At 41.5% G+C, this 27,373-nt stretch overlaps 1 protein-coding gene and 1 pseudogene across 2 annotated transcripts in view; one reads left to right on the forward strand and one right to left on the reverse strand.

Moving 5' to 3' along the window:
- Positions 1-1,686: 1,686 nt before the first annotated feature.
- SLC44A5 (solute carrier family 44 member 5) overlaps positions 1,687-27,373 on the forward strand; it is a 414,133-nt gene continuing 388,446 nt past the window's right edge. Inside the window, exon 1 of one of the 2 annotated variants that reach the window (XM_043878476.1) lies at positions 1,687-1,740. In XM_043878476.1, the coding sequence (XP_043734411.1) occupies positions 1,707-1,740 (34 nt within the window). In that variant the 5' untranslated portion in view covers positions 1,687-1,706. Of the gene's footprint in view, positions 1,741-2,600; positions 2,744-27,373 lie in introns of those variants that run through there. The other variant, XM_043878477.1, reaches the window with a different exon arrangement.
- LOC122678048 lies at positions 24,999-25,479 on the reverse strand (annotated as a pseudogene).

Below are 27,373 nucleotides of genomic sequence, written 5' to 3' on the forward strand. Positions count from 1 at the left end.
CGAGAGGGAACTGCTGATAAGATCTCTGTGAATTAGAATGTGGGTTTTGAGGAAATCCCAGTTTCTGCAAAGAAATAAATAAATTGGCATCTTCCCGCGTGCATACTGGTAATCTCCTCCCTACTCTACCCCTTCCACCATTCCTTTAAAGCTAGGCTACCAATCCTAAAGGAAATCAACCCTGAATATTCATTGGAAGGACTGATGCTGAAGCTCCGATACTTTGGCCACCTTCAATACTCTGGACAACTCATTGGAAAAGACCCTGATGCTGGGCAGGATTGAAGGCAAAAGGAAAAGAGGGAGGCAAAGGATGAGATAGATAGCATCAGCGACTCAATGGACAGAGGTTTGAGCAAACTCGGGGAGATAGTGCAGGACAAGGAAGCCTGGCGTGCTGCAGGCCAAGGGGTCGCAAAGAATCGGATACGACTGAGCGACTGAACAACAATAAGTTGGTTACCTTTCATTCTCAGATCAGTCAGACTTTTGCATGACCTCGCTGCCCCGACACACCGGTGAGATTCCCTTTCTGATCAGCACGCTAGAGTAGGACAGCTCCTTCCGGGTAATGAAAACTTTTCAAATTCACAATCAGAGCCAGAAAGAACTCGACCACTGGAACAAAGTTTCTCCTGGAGGTCAAGAAATCACTCCTCCGCCTCCTAATTCCTCCAGTTTCTGAGAGCGTGCTTTCTTTCCTCTTTTTCCACAGCCCTAAGGGACATGTCCTGCGTTTTCGCTATAAGTTTAGGGCCTGAACTAGGTCATTCTTCCAGTTGTCTGTCCCTGGGCTGCCTCTGGAACTTAATTTCTCGCCTCTCTACCACGTACTATCCAGTGGCCCTCTTCCCTTCTCGGTTCCGCAGAGGCAGAGGCATCCGCGCGTCCCGGGGCTCATCGCCCGCTTGGAATTCGGGCTCCGTGCCCGAGACCAGCTTTCTGCGGAGCGGCCCGGTCGCAAGTGCAGGTGCCAATCCTCCTGCACTTGGCCGGAGTTCTTGTTGGCGCACGGAGACCGGTGCCTTTCGTGGGCCTACCCCGCCGCCAACGTCGCGCCCTGCCACCTGGGGTGGGGGTGTTAGCTTCCGAGGCGCCGAGGCAGGCAGGATGCGAGCTCCATCAGAGTGGGCCCGTCTGTCTTTCTCCTCCCGAGTCGCAGATGGCCGCGGGACCCCCACTTCCTCCAGCAGTCCCCTGCCGCCGCCGCCGTCGCCTTCCCCAGCAGCGGTGGCTGGACGACAGCGCCGTCACTGGTTGGATTGGAGCTGGCGGCTCAGACGGGACACCCTGGGGTGGGGGAGTGGGGGAGGGAGGGTGTGGGAAAGGGGGAGGTCAGCGCTGGGCGGGCACTCGGGGGACCCCGCGCTGCCCCTTCCAGCAGCAGCAGCAGCAGCAGCACAGCGGCATCCACAGCCGCCGCCGCAGTCTGAGCGGCCGCAGCAGAGCGAGCGCGAGCTTCACCAGCTCCGCGCGGCGGAGAGCAGAGGGGCGGCGGCGCCCGCCCCAGCCGAGCCGAGCCGAGCCGAGCGCGCAGCCGGGCCGCCGCCGCCGCCTCGCAGATGCCATCACAGCAACAAAGAGCTCGCTGAGCTGAGAGCCGCGGCGAGAGCTCGCCTGGAAGCCCTCCACGGTGCCCGCTCCAGGAACTGGGTGACAGCAGGAGGAGACGCTCCGGGGGTCTGGGGGAGGGGAGGGGACAGGAGATGGCCAAGAAGAGAAAGCCCTCCAGCATCAAGGGTGAGTTAAAGCTCCATTCTCACCTCGCTCCATCCCACCTCCCACCCTCCGACCGCCCCTACGGCTAGCCTGTTTACATCCGGGCTTGGTCAAGTGGAAGGCTGCCTGCTGGGGAAGAGTTTTCCTTCTCCGGAAGGTGGGGAGAACTGCTGCATCTTCCTTTCCCTCCGGGGAGACTCCGATAGGAGTTTGTCCCCTTTTTGTAACCCGGGAAACCTGGAGACTCTTGTTCTCACCCCACCCCTTTCCCACTCCGAGAGCTTGGTTATCTGTTGCACCTTACCCCCTCAGGGTAGTGGGGACAGAAGCGACTCTGCTCCTCGGGTCTCATTTCGGAATCAGGCTGTGTGTGTGTGTGTGTGTGTGTGTGTGTGAGAGAGAGAGAGAGAGAGAGAGAGTTTTTCGAGGTGTCTCTCTACTACTCTCTCCTCCCAACCTCCCTCCGTCCCTTCATCCCAGGGTGACAAGTTCTGCATCCATTTTCCCAACCTCCAGCCTCAAGAGGAGATAGGAGCTGTCTGGCTCTCCTTTTCCCCCATGGTCAAGGGGATTTGCTACGGGTCGGGTCCCTGCAGGCTTTTCCCCTCTTCCCGACCTGCTGAGGCGGGCAGTGACTCCCGGTGTTGAGGCGGGCCGCTGTTGCTCCTTTGGAACCAGGGCTTCTAAAGTTGGAAAGTTCAGAGGGGAGAAGCGCTGGCAGGGAGGATAAGGATGAGCTTGTTGCTGGGGTGACTTCAGGCATCGCGGCGTGGTCGGGAGCTGGACTCTGGAGGGAGCCTCGTAGGCGGCGTCCAGCAGGAGCGGGGTGTCCAGGACTCGCCCAGCGCCGCGCTGCGCGCAAGGAGCTGGTGCACGCGCCGCCCGCGGCCGCAGCGCGGACTAGCAGAGGTCGCCGCTGGCCGGCTGCCTAGCGCTTCGACTCTCGCGCTGGGGAGCTAGCCGTGGCGGAGAGGTGGTCTTGCAGCACTGCAGAGAGGTGGAAACCAGTTCGGCACCATGCGCGGTGAGGAAGCCTGTTTCGGGGGAACTGCACCGGAGCTTGGTGGGAAGGAGGAAGCAGTGGCGTTTGAAGTTGGATTTCAACCCAATGGGCCCGATAGCCCTGGAGACGCAGATTTATCGTGCCTTGGGGTTTAATAAAAGAGGACCACACTCTGAGATGCGAAGGGATGTACTCTTGAAAATGTAGGTTTGGTTTGCAGCAGCGCGCCAGGCTTTGGCTTGCTGCTTTCTTTTTTCCCCCCAAGTCTTGCTTGTGGGAGCTTAGCTCTACTCTAGAGGTCACTAGGGGGACACAACTTTATCTTGGTGCTTCAGCTTGCCTTTTAATTGCCGCGGAGTACTCAAATCACTTATTGGAAAGGGTTTCAAACCATGATCCTTAATCTTTTAGAAGATGTTGCTACGAAAAACCCAGGATTTTCTCTTTTCTGCTCGAAACTATAATAGATATATAATTTTAGTGCAATGCATTTCCTTAAAAATAATACAGCTCCTGTAAAATAGAAAAGGCCTTAAACTTGATTTTTTCTCTCCCAATGAATTAGTACATGTTTACAGTGGTAGACGACTAAAGAAAGAGTGAGAGAATGTATTCATATATTCATCTACAAACAATTTTCTTATGACAATCTCAAAGAATTAGTCTGAACCCAGATTGACAGGGTGCATTAGCCGCACTTTTAATTCGCTCCTTTTTATGGAACCATATCGCACCATGAATGAAACAGAAGGATTGGTTTTCAGCACTGCTGAACAGCTATCCATTGGCAGAAATACATTTCATACCCACCCCAAACCTTGCAGATTGTAAATGATCCATGAAAAGTGGAAAATTTTTTCCAGTTTTACAATACATGCTAGCTGGAGACAATCTTACCCTGAAATTAATCTTGGTGGACATGCAAAAAGATACAATTGAGGCCAAATTAATAAGTGAACTAGTATAACAGTTTGATGAAACATATCTCATTACTACCCACCCCAAACACAAAGAAGTTTTTGATTTGTAAGCCGGGATAGGATGGTATTTTAAATTTAACTAGATAGTGAACTAATTGAAGAGCAGCGATTAATAGAGTTTTGTCATTTAAATGTTAATAATTCTTTCAGAGGATTTAATAACCATGCTTTCCTAGGAAATGTCTCAAGAAAGTTTATTGTAGTTCTCTAAAAAAAAGGTTTTCTCATACTACATGTTTTCCTTAAAAGTTATGTTATTTTATTCTTACTGATTTGTGTGTTTTTTTTTTTTTCTCTCTCTCTCTACTAATGCTGAGTTTCTGTCTTTCTTTTTCTTAAACCAGATTGCCATTTCTTTCTTAGAAGGAAAAAGACCTTTGAGAAAATCCTTGGAGTTTCCCTTTAGCAAAGCACAGTTAATTGTGATAGTTCAAAGGCAAGCCCAGGAAGTTGGAATCCATTAATTTGCCTCAATGTTGCCTTTTAAGAGGAGCGCTCTACAAAAGCATCTGACTGCTGGCTTGCTGAACTGCTCCCAGACATCTGCTTCTAAGCTACAACCAACTTAAACCAGGACTGCCTGGTAGAAAACCAAACTGCTAAATGCTAGGGCGTTTTTGTTTGCCAGGTTAGTTTTTTGGCAGGCTGGGGTGAACTTTGTGAATAATAAACTATAGGTTTAGCAACATCCCGCCTGTGTTGGTTGTCCTCTATTCAGAGCTGTTTTCTCTGCTTAGCTACCCTGTGTGCAGGGAAAGATGATTTGTTAGAGCATGTGACAGGCAAATTGCTCATTGGCTCTTGTAGTCCTTGCAACAGACACTACACATCTAGAAAGCTGGAAATTGGTCAGAGGGAAACACTCTTTTTAATATTGACAGAAGATACTAGCTTTCATTTGTGGCACTCATTAAAAGACATTTTATAAATGACTTTTATAAAAGAATATGTGTCAATCCAATATTTATAATATTTTAATGAAAAGATATGCTATAGTCCATTTCAATAAAAGTCTTATAAACATAGGTTAGTTACATCGATTATAGTGATACTAACCCTCCTCCCCCAGTATTATTAGTACAACAAGGATTCTCACTCACATTTAAAGGTTAAGTTATGCTTGGATTCATCTATTTATGCATTCATTCAGCAATTTTATTGACTACTGGATATGTACTAGGTTCTGTGCAAAACTAGGGATGCTTTGATAAACATGATACTCAATGAAGGGTATATTGGGAGGGAGGCTTGGAAAGACAAGGTAAACAAATACATGAATAATAAAGTTTTACAATGATTAATATCATGAAAATAAAATAGGACATATTCTGGAAAGTGATTGTGGGGTTACTTTATTTTATTTTTTGTGTGTGTGAGGTTACTTTAGATTGTGACATTTGAGCTGGGAACCAAATGATGAGTAATTTACCTGCCAAGAGCTGGAACATGGCACTGCAAGCCTTAGGCAGGAGGAATGACACTGTGGCTTGGCACGTTCAAATACAGAACTGCCAGTTTGGCTGGAGTGCAGTATGTTAGGTAGAGACGGGTAGGGAGAGGCCAGACTTTTTGGACCCTAAATAGGAGTTAGATTTTCGTTTAAGTGCAGGGAGAAGCCTATTGGATGCTCACTAGATGTTTAGAGCTTTATTCTCATCCTTGAGGATGGTTTCAGGGAGAGCAGCTTTCCTACATCAACACCCTAGGCCAAGTAAAGTCCTTATCCAATGAACTTCACTTTTCTAAAAGGTCTAGTTATAATCAAGGAACTGAGGCCTCCTGCTGAGAGCCCTCTTACCTGCATTAGTTGGGGCTGAGATGTTGATAGCATTTCTAGGAATCTCTGCTTAAGGAAACAATTCTAAAGAGAATGAGGACTATTTATAATTCAACATTTGGGTAAAGGTTAGTCATCATCCCCATTCCCCACCCCCCAACAATCCTTTCAAAGCAAGTAAATCTTAGGAAAAGCATATTGTAATGGTAGAAGGGCCTAGAACATTACTGTGCAGTAGGCGGAATGTGGAAGGCAACATGAGAGGCTCCTAGGTAACGGAAAGGAGTCCGTGAAAGAAGAGTGATGCTTGGAAAGGCGACATGAGAAAGCCTCTGAGACAACGTCAGCCAGTTCATGATTTTGCCAAGAGAAGCAGAAGCCTGATGTGAGAGTGTGCCAAGAGAAACACTCTAATTCGAGCACAAAGGAAGTTCAAATCAGGGTATCTTTATGCTTTTGACCGCTTTTTACTTGTGAAGCATTTATAACAATAAAAGCACACAGGCTTTTAAAAAAGCTCTTTGATTTTACTTATTATTAGGTAGCTCTTATGGATTATAAACCTCACAGATGAAAATAGCATAAAAAAAGTAGTGATAAAAACTGCTATTTGTTGGAGGTATCTGCTTGACATCTAATTAGCAGGGAAATTATACTCTTGGGTCTCTATCTTGCTGTGGAGATGTTGGCAGTGGGGAAGAGGGCAGGAGATTGGGTCTGTTGGATGATTTTCTGCCCCATAAGCATTTATTCTTGAAGGTGCCGTGATATTTAGAAGATGTGTAAATCATAATTTTAGAGCCCTCCACTGTCTCTCCCACCTTCACTTGTCCGCTTTTTGGCCAGCAGTTACTAATGAAAACTATGTTAAGAATTTTTGTAGCTTCAGGACATTCTTTAGTCCCCTCTTGCTATTTCCTTTGTGCTCTGATGGACTCTTGAGGCTGGCAGGGCTGGTAGGACTCAGGGATTCTGTAACTAAGAATGGACTTGGTCCTCAGTGATCACATAACACAATGTGTTTATGACATCAGATTCTTTTCATAGCATTGAGCGTCATAGTAGGTTAGAGTTAAAAGAAAGGCTCAGTGTTAGAGTTAGTGGAGGAATGCTATAGCAAGAGGTGAGTAATGTTGTCAAGTATGAATAGTCTAGATAAGGAATTTGGTCAAGTGTATTATTTGTAATTGCATATTATAGATAAGTCAGGATATGTCTCTATAGACATATATATGAGCATATATCTAGAGAGGGATATGTATATAGGCATATCTTGATATATAATAAACTAGAGCTCAGTTCCCAGTGTAAATTCAGATATCACTCTGTACATGCGAGTGTGATCATGTCTGCATTTTACATATAAGGAAATTGAGACACAAGGATATTAGGTACTTTCTTGGGGTCTAAGAATAAATTATGTACTGTGGATAAAGGCATAACCAAGCCGTATGACACACTCTCCTTTGACTATGTTCAGTGTTTTTTTAAAATTAATTAATTAATTTTAATTGGAGGCTAATTACTTTACAATATTGTAGTGGTTTCTGCCAAACACTGATATGAATCAGCCATGGGTGTACATGTGTTCTTTATCCTGAAACCCCTCCTACCTCCTTCCCCAACCCATCCCTCAGGGTTGTCCCCGTGCACTGGCTTTGAGTGCCCTATTTCATGCATCAAACTTGGCCTGGTGATCTATTTCACATCTGGTAATATACATATTTGAATGCTAGTCTCTCAAATCATCCCACCCTCGCCTTCTTCCACTGAGTCCAAAAGTCTGTTCTTTATATCTGTGTCTCTTTTGCTGTCTTGCATATAGGGTAATCATTACCATTTTTCTAAATTCCATATATATACGTTATTACACAGTATTGGTGTTTTTCTTTCTGACTTACTTCACTCTTTATAATAGGCTCCAGCTTCATCCATCTCATTAGAACTGATTCAAGTGTGTTCTTTTTAATAGCTGAGTTATATTCAGTGTTTTAATACCTGTTCCCTTTCCTCAAGATCTCTCAAGTCTAACATAGAAAGGGAGATCAATTTTGCTTTTTCATGCTGAATCAAGAGGATGATACTCTTTCCTCAGAAGTATCACAACTTTATTGTTTGTGATCCACTTTTAAAATTAGAAATACCTTGCTAACAAAGTAGGCTAACTGCTGACAAATGCTAAAGTGATATTGTACAGAGGTTTTAGGGCCTCTCTAGAGATGGGGAGGCCAGACAAAGTGAATAAATATTCTCATTTTTTGACATGGTATAAGTTGGAAAAGATGTATGTGGGTCACCTCTGAGGTAGATTCACGTCGTTTTGCCATTCATGTGGAAAGCCATTTGTCTGCTGTGGTAGCTAGCCTTTAAGATGGCTTCAGTGTTTTTTGCCTACTTGTGTTCACACCCTTACATACTCCCGTCCCACACTGAATTGGGGCTGACCTGTGTGACCTGTAGAGTATGGTGGAAGGCTATGTTGTATATAACGACTTGGTGGCTTCTGTCTTGCTCTTGTATATCTGGTGCTCTCTTACTTATTGCTTACTTCGGGAAAGACCAGCTGCTAAGCTGTGGAGGCACTCAGGATTCTGGTGGAGAGGCCATGTGGGGAAGAACTGGGGCCTCCTGCTAAGAGCCAGCTCCAGCTTGCCCACCTTGTGCACGATTTACCTCAGAAACAGACCCTCTAGCCCGGTTAAGCCTTCAGGTGTCTATAGCTTTAGCCAACATCTAACTGAACATCATGAGAAATCCTTACCTAGGTCTACCCAACCAGCCTACTTTTGGATTCCAATATAGCAGAAACAGTGAGAGATGGTAAATGGTTACTGTTGTACTGAGTCACTAATGCTTGTTATACAATATTGGATAATATATCTGTGGGTCATTACTTTTGTACCTTTATCTTGGGAGGTAGGGACCCTCTTATTGGTGTGTAAATAGGGGAGACCGTGTATGTGTGAAAAAGCATATATATTTTTAAAACCTTCCACTACAGTAATTTACTTATTTATATAATTTTTATATGTAAAAGATTAATATTTAATTTTTAATCTTTATATTTACATATCTTTTATATATAAAAGATTAATTTTCTTATTTATATAATTACTCCAGGGTTTCCTTTAAGCTAGATGTTCCTTCCAGGCTCCTGGGAATAAAAGGAACACTGAATTCACAATCTTCATTGCTAGTCTTGGCATTGGCCCTGAATCTTAGTTCTTTTTATTACTTCAGAGAGCTGGGCTGAAAACCCAAAGTTCTCTTTTCCCTGTTTCCCTTAAGTTCCTTTTAGTAGCTTGATTCCTTCTTCTCCACTTCGGTTGGTCCTCATTTCTGCCCTCTATAGTTCACTTGGTTTGGCAGGTACCTTCCCAATAAAAGCCCCACCAAAGAAAAAAATGAGAGTGATAGACTACAAATGCCCCCCAAGTCCTCTAACAGCCCTCCAAACTGAAAAGGCAAAAAGTCCCTAAAACCTAAAATCTCCCAATAAACGCTTCTCCAGCTATATTTATCTACTTCTCCCTACCAAGGAGTCCCTGCCCCCTCCCAGCCCAACTAGTCCCTTGATGTATAACAAGGAGAGTGAGAAAGAGGATAAAGTAAAATGAAGAAGACTGCGATTCCTTCTACTGCAGTGTAGAATACTAGCCTGCTTTATTTCAGCCCCTCACTCATTTCTTCATTCACTTGACAAATATTAACTGAAGACTTACTCTGTGCTAGAAGTGTATTTGGGATACAAAATGGAGCCTTTAGGTAGGGAAGACAGACCATGAATAAACTGTTGAGATTAAAAACTGAAATGTACTATGAGGAAAAAAATAGAGCATGATATGGGGGATTTGGACGGCTGGTGATGGCCTGATGGGGGAGGGTGAGCTATTAATAGGATGGTTCAGTTCAGTTCAGTTCAATCACTCAGTTGTGTCCTTGACTCCTTGAGACCCCATGAATCACAGCATGCCAGGCCTCCCTGTCCACCACCAACTCCTGGAGTTTACTCAAACTCATGCCCATTGAGTCAGTGATGCCATCCAGCCATTTCATCCTCTGTCATCCCCTTCTCCTCCTGCCCACAATCCCTCCCAGCATCAGGGTCTTTTCCAATAAGTCAACTCTTCGCATGAGGTGGCCAAAGTACTGGAGTTTCAGCTTCAGCATCAGTCCTTCCAGTGAACACCCAGGGCTGATCTCCTTTAGGATGGACTGGTTGGATCTCCTTGCAGTCCAAGGGACTCTCAAGAGTCTTCTCCAACACCACAGTTCAAACGCATCAATTCTTCAGCACTCAGCTTTCTTCACAGTCCAACTTCTACATCCATACTTGACCACTGGAAAAACCATAGCCTTGACTAGACGGACCTTTGTTGGCAAAGTAATGTCTCTGCTTTTTAATATGCTATCTAGGTTGGTAGACTTAATTGGAAACATAATATTGAAGGAGATGAAGTAGTTTTTATGGAGGAGGAAGAATGTTTCAGAAAGAGAAAAGCCAGTGCAAACACCCACTGGTAAGAGTATACTGGCATGCTTGATAAACAGAACGGAGAGTAAGTGAAATTAGTAAAGAGAATAGAAATAGGAAAGGGGGGCAGAAAAGTGAGGGAGGACTAGATCACGTCCAGCCCTGTAGGCAATTTTAAAGACTTCAACTTTAATCCTCAGTGAAATGGGGCATCATTGAAGGTTTTGAACAAAGGAATAATAGGCTCTGACTGACGATTTGAAAAGAATTGCTGTGGCTGCCATGTCGAAAATATCCTCTTGGGGCAAGAGAGAAGCTAGAAGACCAGTAAACAGTCTTGCAATATTTCAGTTGAGGAATGATGGTGGCAACTATCAGGGTGGTAGAGTGGAGGACCTGAGAAATAGAAAGACACGGAATATATTTTGAGGGTGGAGCTAATATGGTTTCCGGAACTAACAGGCTGTGTGAGAGATAGATATGAGTCATGGATGATTCTGTAGTTTGTGACCTGAGCTACTATAGGATGGAGTCGCCATCAGCTGGTGTTGGAAGATTGTGGATGGGGCAAGTTTAGTGAGAAAGTAGTTCAGTTTTTTTTTTTTTTAAAAGAGATCAGTTTTGGACACGTTTGAGTTGAAGTATTCATTTGATATTCAAGTGGAGATGACAAGTAGGAGGTCAAACACATGAATCTGGAGTCTGGGGAAGAGGCTGGGCTGATGATGTGAATATGGGAGACATTGGCACCTAGGTGGTGTTTAAGACCTTAGGCTGAATAACTTCCTGGCAAGTGAGTGTAGGCTGAGAGACATGATCTAAGCCCAAGGTTACTGCATTATTAAGTGGGGAGGGAGATGGAGTGGAAACTGGTAAAGGAGATTCAGAAAGAGCAACTGGTGAGTAAGGGAAAAGTCAAGAGTGTGAGGGGTCCCAGAGCCAAGGGAGAAAGTGTATCAAAGTGGAAAAGAATAATTGACTGTGTCAAATGCTGCTGATGAAGTAACATGAGGGTTGAGAAGTGACCATGGCATTTATTACTGTGAAGGTTACTGAAGACCTTAACAAGGGCAGTTGGAATAGGTCAACAGAGAATGGGAGGAGAAGAACTGGAGACATCAGAGTCAACTCTTTGGAGGGGTTTTGTGGCAAAGGGAGCAAAGAAATGGTGGCTGGGAGCAGTAGTCATCAAGAAAAAAGAAAACTTTTTTAAGCTGGGAGAAATGATGGCAGGTTTCACTCCTTGTTTTTTTGTTATCATTTGCTTTGTGAGGTGGTCTTTAACTTCTCTTTCACTATTTCTTTTAAACCATTGAACTGTACAGTTTTTTTTTTTTTAAATGGATTTGTTTATTTTTGGCTGCACTGGGTCTTTGTTGTTGCACTTGGGCTTGGGGGCTACTCTCCAGTTGCGGTGCTTAGGCTGCTCATTGCAGTGGCTTCTCTTGTTGCAGAGCATGGGCTTTAGGGTACATGAGTTTAGATGCCCCAATGCATGTGGAATCTTCCCAGAGCAGGGATGGAATCGTGTCCCCTGCATTGGCAGGCAGATTCTTAACCACTGGACCACCAGGGAAGTCCTTTCTTTCACTATTTTAAATTTTGGCTGCTTTCTAAGACAATTTCTTGGGGCCATAAGGAGGGAATTAATGTACAGTGACTTTATATTACTTAGTTATAAGGAAGTTTCTTTTTTGTCTTTTATTTCTGTAAATAGATTATCTTTAAAAATATTAAATACAGTATGAGAAGAGAAATAGAAATGGATTTCCTGATGACATATTTAATAAAATATACCACAGTAGGAGAAAGTTGCCATGAGAAGAAAGTTTGCCGGTCATCATGTTGCTGACTGTAGCAGTCCATTCTGTCAGCTGGAAAGCTCAGAAGGAACTAAGGAAAAGTTTAAAATATTTTGTATAGGGGCAAGCCCAGTTGTTCTTGACCAGAAGCAATTTTGCAGTGTCTTGAAGACATTTTTGATTGTCATGACTGGGGTGATGCTATTGGTTTCTGGTGGGTAGAGACCAGGGATGATGCTAAACATTTTGTAATGCCCAGGACAGCCCTCACAACAAAGAATTATCTGGTTCAAATTGTCAACAGTGCTGACTGAGGTCAAGAAATCCTGGGGTAGCCCCATCATTTTTTCATTCTTTCAGAAAGAAGCTAGCAAGCTGCTTCTGAAAGAGTCTGTTTAACCTATCTCATTGTTCTATGTTTAGATGAGGCACAACTGTTTAAAAGTTAAATTCAAATAAAGACAGGTTCTTTTCTTTTTGTCTTTGCTTTCTCTCCCCACCTCCCTGTCCTGCCTTCTGTTGGTTCCCCTGGTATTTTACTATTTTTATAAACTTGCATTGTTTCCCATTGGGCCCATGACATTAGAGGGACATTAAAGTTATGGTAAAAAAAATCCTTGATTCAGCTGGGGAACCACAATTTTATATTGTTGATTCCTATTCTGCATCTGTCTGACAGTTTTTTGAAAGAAATAATCAAGAACAGGATGATTTGTTAGGCTGTAGCTCTTTAATGAGAAAGGCTAGGTGGCCTCCCAGCCATCTTTTCTGTGCCCTCTTTTGGCCATTAGGACTTCAGGGGAAAGCTGCACCCTTAATAGTCCTACTGTCAATGTGTGCATTATCTGACAAGGAATACTCTGAACTAAGTCAGGACTGTCCTAAGTGCTTGTTGAGTGAAAGGATGAAACATTTTAAATCCAGTTTTATAAGAAGCAATTTACAATTTATGTATTTAAAAAATTTGAAGGACAGGTTCTTTATGTACATTTTGCAGTTCATTGGATTGTGTTTGAGTGTCCAAATCCAGACATAAGAGTAAGATTTTTAAATTGACATTAAAAGTTTATTAAAAGTGTATTATCACTCTAGGCTTGCCCTACGAAAAAATTCAAAAGTCATTTTGAAGTTAGCCTATATACATTTTGTTAGTATTAGTTTAAGAATATCATAAATCATAAATTTAGAAAAAACTATAAAAGCTACTTAATGAACATTCATATTTCACAAGTTCTGGTATTAACAGTATTTTTCACTTTGAATTAAGTTCTTTTTTCTTTTTATCCACTGTTCTCATACTCTTATTCTCACTTACTTTGTTTGGTTGCACAAAAATGTTATCACATTCTTTTTCCTTGGCAATGTCTTTGATTCTGCTGATTTAACACCTTTACTGTAGTGAAAGAACATTTATGACTAAAAAAGAAGCATTATGTTATTTAAAAAAGATCTTTGTTTGTAAGTAAACCTGTCCTAAGGGATATCTTAGTTGTGTAAGGTAGGACAGACTTGAAGTTATAAAGAATAGTGTTGCATATACCTATGGCTGATTCATGTTGATATATGGCAGAAACCAATGCAATATTGTAAAGCAATTATCCTCCAATTAAAAATAAATAAATTTAAATTAAAAAAAAGAATAACACTGGAATTCACCCCTTCTCTTGTCCTTCTTAGTCCTTAAGAAAGACTTACATTAAAATACATACAATAGAAATTCTGCATTGAATAATTATCATACTGCTCACACACAAACTTTATTTAGTAATCTATAGACACAACCCAAAGACAAAAAGACATGTGGTTCACATGCCAAATTCTAAGGTCAAGACTGGTTATGTTTTAACCCCTGTAAATTCTCTTTACCTTATTCTGAATCAATCAATGCCTTAAGTATGATGGATAAGCAAATTAATTGACTATATATAAGTTTATATGGATCAAGAGAGGCATGTAACCTATTTAAACCATTTGGCAAACAAGCCATTTTTAAGTTTTTGGCAGCATTAAATGGTAGAAAAGTATATTAATTAGAAATAACTTATTAAAACAAGCCTTTGAAGAATTCTAATGGTAATATTTTTAGCTAATTGTTTATATTATGTTAAAGGAATGGAATATCTTTTGAATATTGAGAACTTTCATGAGTCTAGACTTTCCTCCAGTTGGTCCTATTTAGTTTGGTTTTATGCTACATCTTGTACTTCTGAAAACTGGGTTTTTGTATGTACTAAGGCTGAAGAACCTTGAGAATGGCTGCTGGCAGACCAGTGGTCCAGTCAACCATCAAGAATCCCTCAGGGATGGGAAGTTGGCTTGATGGTATCCTTGAGTAACTTGAGGTTAGGTCTGTTTATGAGGAATTTCCTCATGTAGGGAGGAATAAACATGTAGTCTTTTCATTCCTTTAGATATGCTCAAAATTTTTTCTTGGAATCATCCAGACCCTGAGATAGCTCTTTATTTAGTTTATTATTTTGACCCCACGTAGACGTGCTTTTGCTGATTTGTGTTTAGCTGTTGTAGTGCTGACTGGCATTGAAAAACTTGACATATGAAGTGATATAAAGTCCAGGGATGTTATGTCTCATGCTGATCACTATTTTATGAAGTATCTGCATTATGAGTACCTGATGAAGAAGTTTTTCTGAGTGTCACTAGCTAACAGTAGACAAAGTCATAAAACTCATTGAGTTTCCCATATGGGTAGACAGCTTGTTGTTGTTCAGTCAGCAAGTCATGACCAACTCTTTGTGACCCCATGAACTAAAGCACTCCAGGCTTCCCTGTCCCTCACCATTTCCTGGAATTTGCCCAAGTTCATGTATACTGAATTGGTAATACTATCCAACCATCTCATCATCTGTTGCCCCCTTCTCTTTCTTCCTTCAATCTTTCCTAGCATCACAGTCTTTTCCAATGAGTTAGCTGTTTGCATCAGGTGACCAAAGTATTGGCGCTTCAGCTTCAGCATCTGTCCTTCTGATATACCTTGGTGTTTCAGGGTTGATTTCCTCTAAGATTGACTGGTTTGATTTCCTTGCTTTCCAAGGGACTCACAAGAGTATTCTCCAGCACCACAGTTTGAAAACATTAATTCTTAGGCGCTCTGCTTTCTCTCCTGTCCAGCTCTCACATCCATACATGACTACTGGAAAGACCATAGCCTTGACCATATGGACCTTTGTTGGCCAAGTGCTGTCTTTGCTTTTTAACACACAGTCTAGGTTTGTCTCAGCTTTTCTACCAAGAAGCAATAATTTTCTAAGTTCATGGCTGCAGTTACTATCCGTAGAGCCTAAGAAGAGGAAATCTGTCACTATTTCCACCTTTTCCCCTTCTATTTGCTATGAAGTGAAGGGACTGAATGCCATGATCTTAGTTTTTTTTTAAGCTAGGAAGGGTAGCTTGGAAACTCAAAACTGAGAATGAGCCCACTTCTTACATAAGACTATGGAATCATAAATTATGCATTTGTGAATTAATTTTGTTTTTCATATCTTTATTCTTCTTTCCTGTCATTATTTTCTATATATACTTTGTTTTGTTGAAATGTAGGTAGTTTTATAAACTACTTTAAATCTTCTTTGAAACAAGATGAATTATAAACAAATTAATGTTGGCTAAGACTAACTTTATAGAAATTAAATAATCTACTCAGTTATTCACTAGTAAATAATGTGCATTTAAACCTAGATGTAGCCTCAATCAAATTTTTTTTGCATATAATAGAACAAAGGATCTCATTGTCCTAATCCAACTTTTGATTTGCAGATTACACTAGTTTTGTTCGTATATGATTTTCTATAGTTGAGGTTTTATTTATCATCACCATTATCCACTTGGCTGCACAAGTGGAGAATCTGGAGGCATCCTTTACACTCTTTTACAGGCCTCTGCTCAAGCAAATGAAGTTGGTCATTACTATTGATCCTGATAGTATCTACTTTTCTATACCACCACTGTCACAGATATAATTCAGCACTCCTCATGTCTAGTATGGATTAGAACTACCTATACACTAAAAGGTCTCTTTGCATAAGGCCTAAATCATCTCTTATTTTTCACAGTACTGCAGATATGCTACTACCAACATGCATGTTTGATCATTTCACAGTCCTAAAGTAATGGCCCTCCATCACCTCTACCCAGGACAAAAATCGAAATTCCACACAAGGTATATCAGACTCTCTAGAATCTGACCCATCAGAACTTTTCCTGCTTCATCTTTTCCACACCCATCCTAAACTTAATGACCCACCATTCTAATACTGGGGACCACACACATTTTTTAATGCTTCCTCTGCCTTTGTGATGTTGTGTGTGTGTGTGTGTGTGTGTGTGTGTAAAATGCTGAAAATTCCTATTTATCCTTCAAACCTCAGCACAATGTCACTACTATGTTAAACTTTCATCCCTATCTTCCCCTTTGATGCTCCCTACAAGCACAGGTAAACTTTCCCTCTTTGCTTCCCCCATTACATCTTCCACTTAGGTCTATTCGTCCTCCTATATTGATTTAAGATTTAAAGTGTAGATTTTATTTGTCCATCTGCTTTCTCAGTTCTCCAGGGGGTCTTTAGTCTTACCTTTGCCCTGAAGCAAAAGGAACCAAAAGCCTGACAGGAAATCAGTCACTGGCTTAACATCCCAGGGTCAAAGTGTCACTGTAGCTTACCCCGCCTCCCATTATCCTGGTAATATAGGGAAGTGTGTGTTTCAGGCATGAGAGAACAGTGCCCTGTGCCCAAGTAAGTCTGCTAGAAACTAGCAGTCTAGAAAACTAGACTTTTTCCTAGTGCTGCTTCCAATTTTCCTGTGTCTTGGATTAATTTTCCTGAATCAAACCTGGGTCTCTGTAAGTTGTCACCTGTCTGGAGTTGGTCTTGAGTTTTATGGGACTGTACCAAAGGGACTTTGCCATGTGCCTGTTTGTTGTTCTTTCCTGTAGGTTTCTTCATAGATACCTACCACTAGACTCTGAACACCTTGAGAGTCCTGATTGTGTGATATTTATCCTTTAATCTAAAATGTCTAATATAATTCTGGATATATTACAGAAATCTATGGACAGAGGAGCCTGGCAGGCTACGAGTCCAGTTCAGTTCAGTCACTCAGTTGTGTCCGACTCTTTGCGACCCCATGGACTGCAGCACGCCAGGCTTCCCTGTCCATCACCAACTTCCAGAGCTTGCTCAAACTCATGTCCATTGAGTTGGTGATGCCATCCAGCCATCTTATCCTCTGTCATCCCTGTCTCCTCCTGCCCTCAATCTTTCCTAGCATCAGGGTCTTTTCCAATGAGTCAGTTCTTCACATCAGGCGATCAAAGTATTGGAGCTTCTAACTATCTCCCTCAAAATATTGGAGGGAGGAAAGAGAAAATATCTTTTCAGCTACCTCCTTCCTTACCTCCCTCCCTCCCTTCTTTTGTTATAAGCATTTTCTAATTTTGGGTCAGTCTTGTTTAACAAAAAGAAATTTATTAAAAATTATTTCATTAAAAACTGCAGATATGTAACATCAAATTAATTTTAAGAGTTGACAAATCAATTTATATATTTGTGTTAACTTTATATGTCTCACTTTGAAATTTGGGATAAAATATTATACATTGAAAACCCAATTTTATTCTTATATTGTTATTAAAATTGTGAGTTTAATAATGTTTTTTACTAAAATGATTGAAAAGAAAATGGTACGATAGCCTCTTTCCCTCTTTCTGTTGCATTGCCAATTTTCTTCTGGTATAGCACCTTTATAATTGTTAACTCAGTAATCTTCACGAGGTAGGGAAGGTCTGCAGGTGTAATTTTTCCCATTTCTAAAATCGAGGCAGCATGGAGTTTTTGTTGCTTACTGTCAAATTACACATCACTCTATCATTACATTATAGCTTTTTGGTGGTGCTGCACAGCTTGTGATATCTCAGGTCCCTGTCCAGAGATTGAACATGGACCAGGGCTGTGAAAGCGCCGAATCCTAACTACTTGACTATTAGGCAATTTGCATTTCATTGTAATTTTGAATGTCATTTTACATTTGACTTATGAACACTTTTAAAAAGTTGACCTGTCAACTTTTACAGGTTTTTCAATAATAATGTAAAATCTTTTGTACAACTTTTACAATAATATTACAATAATTACAATAATATGAAATATTATTAAGATTGGAATTCAGCTTTTCTGTTGGTCTTATTACTATTTTTGTAGGCAGTTAGATATTATGCTAAGATAAGGAAAATTTCCATCTTTTAAGATTTCATTTGGAGACTCTAATGACCTTTGGATTTGGCTTAGAAGACTCTACTGCTATGTTTAAACATGTTCTTTTTTTTCCCTTTTGGAACTTTACCTTTTCATCTCAATTTTTCAAAAGCTGATCTATTGCCACTTATGATGTCAGTTTTTCCTTTAATATTGATTGTAAAATTCATGTGATGAGTTCAGTTGTTTTTTTTTTTTTAAATGTAACTTGAAGTAATCATCAATATAAAAGTCTAAAATACTGATAGTTTCCAACCAACTTCGGATTTGCAAGCTGTGATATGTACTTAGAAGTCATTAGAGTTAAAACTATGAGTTAAAATCCCATGTTGTCTATGCTAAAAGCGGGAAAGATTTTAGAAATGGTTTAGCTTAATTCCTTTTGAAGATGAGTAAACTTAGGCTTGGGCTTGCCAGGCTCAGAGGTAAAGAATCCACCTGCCAAACAGGAGACTTGGGGTCCATCCCTGGGTCAGGAAGATCCCCTGGAGAAGGAAATGGCAACCCACTGCAGTTTCTTGCCTGTAGAATCCCCATGGACAGGGGAGCCTGGTGGGCTACAGTCCATGTGATTACAAAGACTAAGTTTTGTAGACTTAGTGATTAAATAGCAGCAGCAGCAGCAGCAAATTTAGGCTCAGTGAGGTTAAAATTACTTTTCCAAAGTTACACAGTCAGAACCTGGGCAAGCTTGGATGAAATTCAGATCCGACTTTTAGTCCAAAGTTGCTTTTCACCACATGCTCTGAAATTGGCTGTATATCTATGGATGATGTGGCAGATGGAGCAACAGAGGTCTACCATTTATAACCTGGAATTAGAGTATTATTTTGAGTCAGAGTGGTGTATGCGTGTGTGCACACATGTGCAATTCTTTCAGACTCAGTGTTAACAGAAGAAAGGTGCTTTCACTTATCTTCAGTTCAGTTCAGTTGCTCATTGGTGTCCAACTCTTTGTGACCCCATGGACTGCAGCACGCCAGGCCTCCCTGCCCATCACCAACTCCCGGAGTTTACTCAAACTCATGTCCATTGAGTCGGTGAGGCCATCCAACCATCTCATCCTCCGTTGTTCCCTTCTCCTACCTTCAATCTTTCCCAGCCTCAGGGTCTTTTCTAATGAGTCAGTTCGTCGCATCAGGTGGCCAAAGTATTGGAGTTTCAACTTCAGCATCAGTCCTTCCAATGAATGTTGAGGACTGATTTCCTTTAGGATGGACTGGTTTGATCTCCTTGCAGTCCAAGGGACTCTGAAGCATCTTCTCCAACGCCACAGTTCAAAAGCATCTATTCTTCGGCACTCAGCTTTCTTTATAGTCAAACTCTCACATCCATACATGACTACTGGAAAAACCATAGCTTTGACTAGATGGACCTTTGTTGGCGAAATGTCTTTGCTTTTTAATATGCTGTCTAGCTTAGTCATAACTTTCCTTCCAAGGAGCAAGTGGCTTTTAATTTCATGGCTGCAGTCACTATCTGCAGTGATTTTGGAGCCCCCCAAAATAAAGTCTGACACTGTTTTCACTGTTTCCCCATCTATTTGCCGTGAAGTGATGGGACCGGATGCCATGATCTTAGTTTTCTGAATGTTGAGCTTTAAGCCAACTTTTTCACTCTCTCTTTCACTTTCATCAAGAGACTCTTTACTTCTTCTTCACTTTCTGCCATAAGTGTGGTGTTATCTGCATATCTGAGGTTATTGATATATCTCCCAGAAATCTTGATTCCAGCTTGTGCTTCTTCCAGTCCAGCATTTCTCATGATGTACTCTGCATATAAGTTAAATAAGCAGGGTGACAATATACAGTCTTGACGTACTCCTTTCTTGATTTGGAACCCATCTGTTGTTCCATGTCCTGTTCTAACTGTTGCTTCCTGACCTGCATACAGATTTCTCAGGAGGCAGTTTAGGTGGTCTGGTACTCCCATCTCTTGAAGAATTTTCCACAGTTTATTGTGATCCACACAGTAAAAGGTTTTGGCATAGTCAGTAAAGCAGAAGTAGATGCTTTTCTGTAACTCTCTTGCTTTTTCTCTGATCCAACGAATATTGGCAATTTGATCTCTTGTTTCTCTGCCTTTTCTAAAACCAGCTTGAACATCTGGAAGTTCACGGTTCATGTACTATTGAAGCCTGGCTTGGAGAATTTTGAGCATTACTTTGCCAGGGTGTGAGATGAGTGCAATTGTGCAGTAGTTTGAGCATTCTTTGGCATTGCCTTTCTTTGGGATTGGAATGAGAACTGACCTTTTCCAGTCCTGTGGCCACTGCTGAGTTTTCCAAATTTGCTGACACATTGAGTGCAGCACTTTCACAGCATCAATCTTTGAGGATTTGAAATGGCTCAACTGGAATTCCATCACCTCCACTAGCTTTGTTCATAGTGATACTTCCTAAGGCCCACTTGACTTTGCATTTCAGGGTGTCTGGCTCTAGGTGAGTGATCACACCATTGTGATTATCTGGATCATGAAGATCTTTTTTGTATGGTTCTTCTGTGTATTCTTGCCACCTCTTCTTAATATCTTCTGTTTCTGTTAGGTCCATACCATTTCTGTCCTTTATTGTGCCCATCTTGTATGAAATGTTCCCTTGGTATCTCTAATTTTTTTGAAGAGATCTCTAGTCTTTCCCATTCTATTGTTTTCCTTTGTTTCTTTGCATTGATCACTGATGAACGCTTTCTTTTCTCTCCTTGCTATTCTTTGGAACTCTGCATTCAGATGGGTATATCTTTCCTTTTCTCCTTTGCCTTTTGCTGCTGTCCTTTTCATAACTGTTTGTAAGGCCTCCTCAGACAACCATTTTGCCTTTTTGCACTTCTTTTTCTTGGGAATGGTCTTGATCACTTCCTCCTGTACAATGTCATGAACTTTTCTTACTCATGCCTTAAGTCTCAACTTGAAAACTGTGTCTGACAGACCTCCTTGTCAATGCTTACGTGTTTTTATACCTTTTGGGGGTTTCACTTGCTATAGCATTTATCAAATTGTACTTTAATTGCATGGATGCTTGTCTTTCTTGCCTGTTGTTTAGTCATTAACTCACGTCCAACTCTTTTGTGACCCCATGGACTGTAGCCCTCCAGGCTTCTCTGTTTGAGGGATTTCCCAGGCAAGAATACTGGAGTGAATAGCCATTCCCTTCTTCAGGGGATCTTCCTGACCCAGAAATAGAACCCATGTCTCCTGCATTGGCTGGCGAATTCTTTACCACTGAGCAACCTGGGAAGCCCCTTTCTTCCCTACTAGACTGTAGATCGCACGCGTTGTTCGCAGGTGTACCTTTGATGGCAATTAACACAGTGCTTGCTCACACTTAGTGTTCCACAATTATCTATTGAGAAAGTAAAGGAATTAATATTACATAACTTAAGAAAGGAATACATTATGGAGTAGGTATAGGGATTGGGTATCTTATTGTGGAACATGCAGCCTCATATGTCAGTTCAGTTTCCTATCATGCCTGATCACATGTTCACAAAATGAATTTTCTTAACATTTTTAACACTGTCTTTCCAGAGGCTACCCCCTTGTTCTTTTTCTGTACTTTGGGACCAGGTATCTGTGTTCAGTTTGTTACTGAGAACTCTGCCTGTACACCAGTGCTGAATCAAATCTCAGAGACAGTTTTGGGTGAGGTAGAAAAAGATAGTTTTATTACTTGTCAGGGAAGGGGGGAATGCAGCTGGCTCCTGCTTCTAAAAACTAAGTGTTCCAACTCAGAGGATTTGATGAGGGGTTTTATAACAATGATTCAAAGTTGGGGTCTCTGACAAGACTAAGGTGTGAGCAGGGTTTGCAGCCCTTAACCTGACTTACGTGGTTGGTCTAATCTTGACGAGTTTCTCTGGTCCCTGTAATCTTGCCTCAGGTTTTGGTTGCTTCTCCCTTGATTAGCAATTGTTTGAATCTGCCTTCTGGAACTCAGGAAAGGTTTGGAGGCTGGGTCTTGCCTACAAGAAATGGGGAACAGAAAGGCCTCTGTACCTGGGAGCCCACAGGGTCCTGCTCGGTTTCAGAATCCCAGCTCTGTGATCCTGGGCAAGTTACTTAACCTTTCTGAACTTCACTTTCCTTATCTGAGAATCGGAGACAATATCTTCCTTACAGGACTATTGTGAGGGTTAAATAACAGAACAAATGACAAAGTAGCAATATATAGCATTGTATGTGTAGTAGGTATTGAAATAATAATAATAACTGAATAATAATAACTGAATAATGTGTAGTAGGTATTGAAATAATAATAATAACTGAATAATAACTGAATAATAATAACTGAAATAAATGCTTATTTCAGTCTCCTTTCTCTTTTCCTTCTTCACTTTCCCCTTCCTTCCTCCCCTCGTTCCTTGCTTCCTTTTGTCCTCCTTTGTCTCTCCTGGAAATGAGAACTATAGACAATTAGAAGCATGGTCAAAGCTAGCTTTTTCTTACAGCAAACGTGCTCTACTCCATAAATTATCTTCACCCTCAAGCTTGCCTCCAGATCAGCCTCTGTTTTCTCATACTTCTTTTTCTCTGCCACATTCATATCTATAGCTGACAAAGTTTACCTTTTATTTCCCCCATTGGCTTGCCTGAAATCCAGTTATTCTTCTGCTGTGTGCCTGATGGTTAACATGTATTCTGTACAAGGCAGCGGAAAAAAGATTGGTTGCGGACAGGGAAATCTGGAAGTACCCAAGGTAGTAAGAACAAGAGTGTGCTGGTTGCAGATGGTGGTTCTAGGAGCAGAGTCTTTGGAATGACATTCAAGGCTTATTTAAAAAGAAGAAGGGGGAAGGTCACAGTTGTTTGTTTTTCTTGCTCCTGACTGTTAAGGATGCTGTTTCATTATCTTCCCATCAGGTTATGTTGCAAAATGTTTCTAACCAAGATTAAAATTAATATTTAAACAGGCCTAGTCCGACAAAGGAGAGCTGAGCCATGTAACTGAATGAAGGAAAATGATAAAGATGAGTTAAATCATTATCAAAACAACATCTAAAAGAAAGAGTTCTCCTGCCACAGGCGGTCCTGCTGAAACACACAAAGTGAGCTATCATGAGCAATTGGTGTTTGAATAGCTACTGGTCAGGTTCAGATCAGATTAATGGATCAGCTGGCCGAGAATTAAGAAAGTCTTTAAGAGTGTTTGGTTCAGAGTGAGACTATTTTATTTCTAACATAACTAGCTGTGTGACCTCCAGCCCCAGGTTGCAGAATGCTATCTATAAAATAGTTATATACTTGTAAATTGTTGGCAGTTGGTTTTAGGTCAAACTTTTATTTAGGAGGCTGGTGGAAGAATTTGGGACCAGTACTCAATTAGCTCACTTGGGTTCCTCTAATGCTGAGTTTCTCAACGTAGTCAGGTTTGACATTTTGAACTGGATATTTCTTTGTTATGGAGACTGTCCTGGGCATTGTAGGATGTTTAGCAGCATCCCCAGTAAATGCTTAGTAGGACCCTCTCCAGTTGTGACAAAAATGTCTCCTAACATAGTCAGATGTCTTCTGGACATACTTCCTCCCTGCTTTTGAGAACCACAGTTCTGATGGAGAGATGAAAGGGAGATGGTTGTCTCTATAGCTTTAGACTTTGGCATGAAAGTCTGTGGCGTTACCATGAGAGCCAAAAAAAATAACAAAGTTTTTTTTTGCTGTTGTTTAGTTGCAAAGTCGTGCCCAACTCTTTGCAAACTCATGGACTATAGCCTGCAAGGCTCCTCTGTCCATGAGATTTCCCAGGCAAGAATACTGGAGTGGGTTGCCCATTTCCTTCTTTAGGGGATCTTCCCACCCAGGGATCAAACCCGCATCTCCTGCATTGTCAGGTGGATTCCTTAACGCTGAGCCAGCAGGGAAGCGCACAACAAAATTTACTCTGTCCAAACTGAGTTTTCAGTCATTCATTAATTGTTTTGTTGAATGCTTACCAGCACTGTGCTAGGCTCTGCGGGTATGTAGGTAAGTATCACTTGATCTCTTACCCTCGGGGTGCTTCAGTTCAGTTCAGTTCAGTCGCTCAGTCGTGTCCGACTATTTGTGACCCCATGGACTACAGCACACCAGGCCTCCCTGTCCATCACCAACTCCCGGAGTTTACTTAAACTCATGTCCATTGAGTCAGTGATGCCATCCAACTATCTCATTCTCTGTTGTCCCCTTCTCCTCCTGCCTTCAGTCTTTCCCAGCATCAGGGTCTTTTCTAATGAGTCAGTTCTTCGCATCAGGTGGCCAATGTATTGGAGTTTCAGCTTCAGCATCAGTCCTTCCAATGAATATTGAGGACTGATTTCCTTTAGGATGGACTTGTTGGATCTCCTTTCAGTCCAAGGGACTCGCAAGAGTCTTCTCCAACACCACAGTTCAAAAGCAACAATTCTTCAGTGCTCAGCTTTCTTTATAGTCTAATTCTCACATCCATACATGACTACCGGAAAAGTCATAGCTTTGACTAAACAGATCTTTGTTGGCAAAGTAATGTCTTTGCTTTTTAATAAACTGTCTAGGTTGGTCATAACTTTTCTTCCAAGGAGCAAGCGTCTTTTAATTTCATGGCTTCAGTTACCATCTGCAGTGATTTTGGAGCCCCCCAAAATAAAGTCTGTCACTGTTTCCACTGTTTCCCCATCTGTTTGCCATGAAGTGACGGGACCAGATGCCATGATCTTAGTTTTCTGAATGTTGAGTTTTAAGCCAACTTTTTCACTCTCCTCTTTCACTTTCAACAAGAGGCTCTTTAGTTCTTCTTCCCTTTCTGCCATAAGGGTGGTGTCATCTGTATATCTGAAGTTATTGATATTTCTCCCAGCAATCTTGACTCCAGCTTGTGCTTCCTCCAGCCCAGCGTTTCTCATGATGTACTCTGCATAGAAGTTAAATAAGCAGGGTGACAATATATAGCCTTGATGTGCTCCTTTCCCTATTTGGAACCAGTCTGTTGTTCCAGTTCTTTTTTTTTTTTTTTCATTTTCTTTTTCCATTTTAACAGTTTTTAATGAAAGCTGTAGACAAGATGACTTTATTCCTGCATCTTCTCAATTGTTTCTTCCTTATATTTGCCCTTTTCCTTTCCTACTTGGCTAGATTTGGCTTTACATTCGAGGGTCTTTTTGCGGTCTTTGTCCAGTTTTAGTCTGGTGATAACCACCTTGCTGGGGTGAATGCCCACATGGACACAGTTGTGCCATTAGCCTTCTCCCGCTGCACTCGTCCAATGTAGATGACATATTTCTTCCTGTAAACCTGGACTATTTTGCCAATTTGCTGCCCTTTGTAGTGCCCTCATACAACCTGAACTTCATCATCCTTTTGGATGGACATGGATCGAACGTTGTATTTCTGTCTTAGCTCTTTAGAAAGAGGAGAAGACATAATTTTCCTGTGAATGTGGGAAGGCTCATTGGAATGCCTTTTTTGATTCTTGCTTTGGTCAGAAGTCACAAAGGGATTGAACTTCATTTTGGCCGCTGGCGCTTCAGCGATGGCCACAGAAGGGAAGAGCTGTTGTTCCAATTCTTATTGTTGCTTCCTGACCTGCATACAGATTTCTCAGGAGGCAGGTCAGGTGGTCTGGTATTCCCATCTCTTTCAGAATTTTCCACAGTTTGTTGTGATCCACACAGTTAAAGGCTTTGGTGTGGTCAATAAAGCAGAAGTAGATGTTTTTCTGGAACTCTCTTGCTTTTTTGATGATCCAACAGATGTTGGCAATAGGATCTCTGGTTTCTCTGCCTTTTCTAAATCCAGCTTGAGCATCTGGAAGTTCTCGGTGCTTGCTTTCTACTGAAGGGAGGAAGTAATGCCTTATCAGTTCATTTCCATACAAAGCTGTTAAATGCAGTGCTACATCTCAAGTCAATATAAGGTATAATGGGACTACACATTCCCATCCCCCCTTCTCTCAGGGAGACGGTATCAGTTAAGGCTTCATTGAGTACCATATGAGACTGTATTTAAAGTCATCCAACAAAATTGATCTTACTGACATCTAAACTCTAAAATTTTGGTACTGTTTTTTCTCCCTATTGTTTGCTCTTATATTATATATATATACACACACACACACACATATAATTTAAAAAATATCATTAGTATTCACTTGCCAGTACAGGAGACACAAGAGATGTGGGTTTGATCCCTGGGTTGGGAAGATCCCCTGGAGAAGGTAATGGCAGCCCACTCCAGTATTCTTACCTGGATAATGCCATGGACAGAGGAGCCTGGCAGACTACAGTCCTTGGAATTACATAGAGTCAGATATAACTGAGTGACTGATCATCAAACATACACAGTGTTTCTCTAATCCAGTGGTTTTATCCTTGTAGCAGCAGTAGTGCATTACCTGGGAACTTGTTAGAAATACAATTTCTTAATCTCTATTTCAGACCTACTGAATTAGAATTCTGGGGATAGGGCCCAGCAATTTGTTTTTACAATTTTTTCCTACCCCTCATTAAAATCATGCTGAAGTTTGAGAACCACCACTTTAATAATTCATTGATTACAGTATTTCTTAAAAGCTCCTTATAAAATAATTTTCATAAATATATATAATATTTAAAAAGCAGAATATAATCTACATTTTGTTATTCAGTGGCTAAGTTGTGTTTGACTCTTTGTGACCCCATGGACTGCAACACACCAGGCTTCTCTGTCCTCAACTATCTCCCAGAGTTTGCTCAAACTCATGTCACTGGGTTGGTGATGCCATCCAACCATCTCATCCTCTGTTGTCCCCTTCTCCTCTTGCACTCAATCTTTCCCAGCATCAGGGTCTTTCCCAGTGAGTGGGCTTCTTCATATTAGGTGGCCAAAGTATTGGAGCTTCAGCTTCAGCATCAGTCCTTTCAATGAATATTCAGGACTGATTTCCTTTAGGATTGACTGGTTTGATATTCTTGCAGTCCTAAGGACTCTCAAGAGTCTACTCCAGCACCACAATTTGAAAACATCAATTCTTCAGCACTCAGCCTTCTTTATGGTCCAACTCTCACATCTGTATATGACTACTGGAAAAACCATAGCTTTGGATAATCTACATACCTATTTGAATTAAGCATCCAACCAGTCCATCCTAAAGGAGATCAGTCCTGGGTGTTCAATGGAAGGACTGATGCTGAAGCTGATACTTTGGCTACCTTATGTGAAGAGTTGACTCATTGGAAAAGACCCTGATGCTGGGAGGGATTGGGGGCAGGAGGAGAAGCGGACGACAGAGGGTGAGATGGCTGGATGGCATCTCCAACTCGATGGACATGTGTCTGAGTAAACGACGGGAGTTGGTGATGGACAGGGAGGCCTGGCATGCTGTGATTCATGGGGTCGCAAAGAGTTGGACACGACTGAGCGACTG

The sequence above is a fragment of the Cervus elaphus genome, chromosome 20 (genome assembly GCF_910594005.1).
Source record: "Cervus elaphus chromosome 20, mCerEla1.1, whole genome shotgun sequence".
Taxonomy (NCBI): domain Eukaryota; kingdom Metazoa; phylum Chordata; class Mammalia; order Artiodactyla; family Cervidae; genus Cervus; species Cervus elaphus.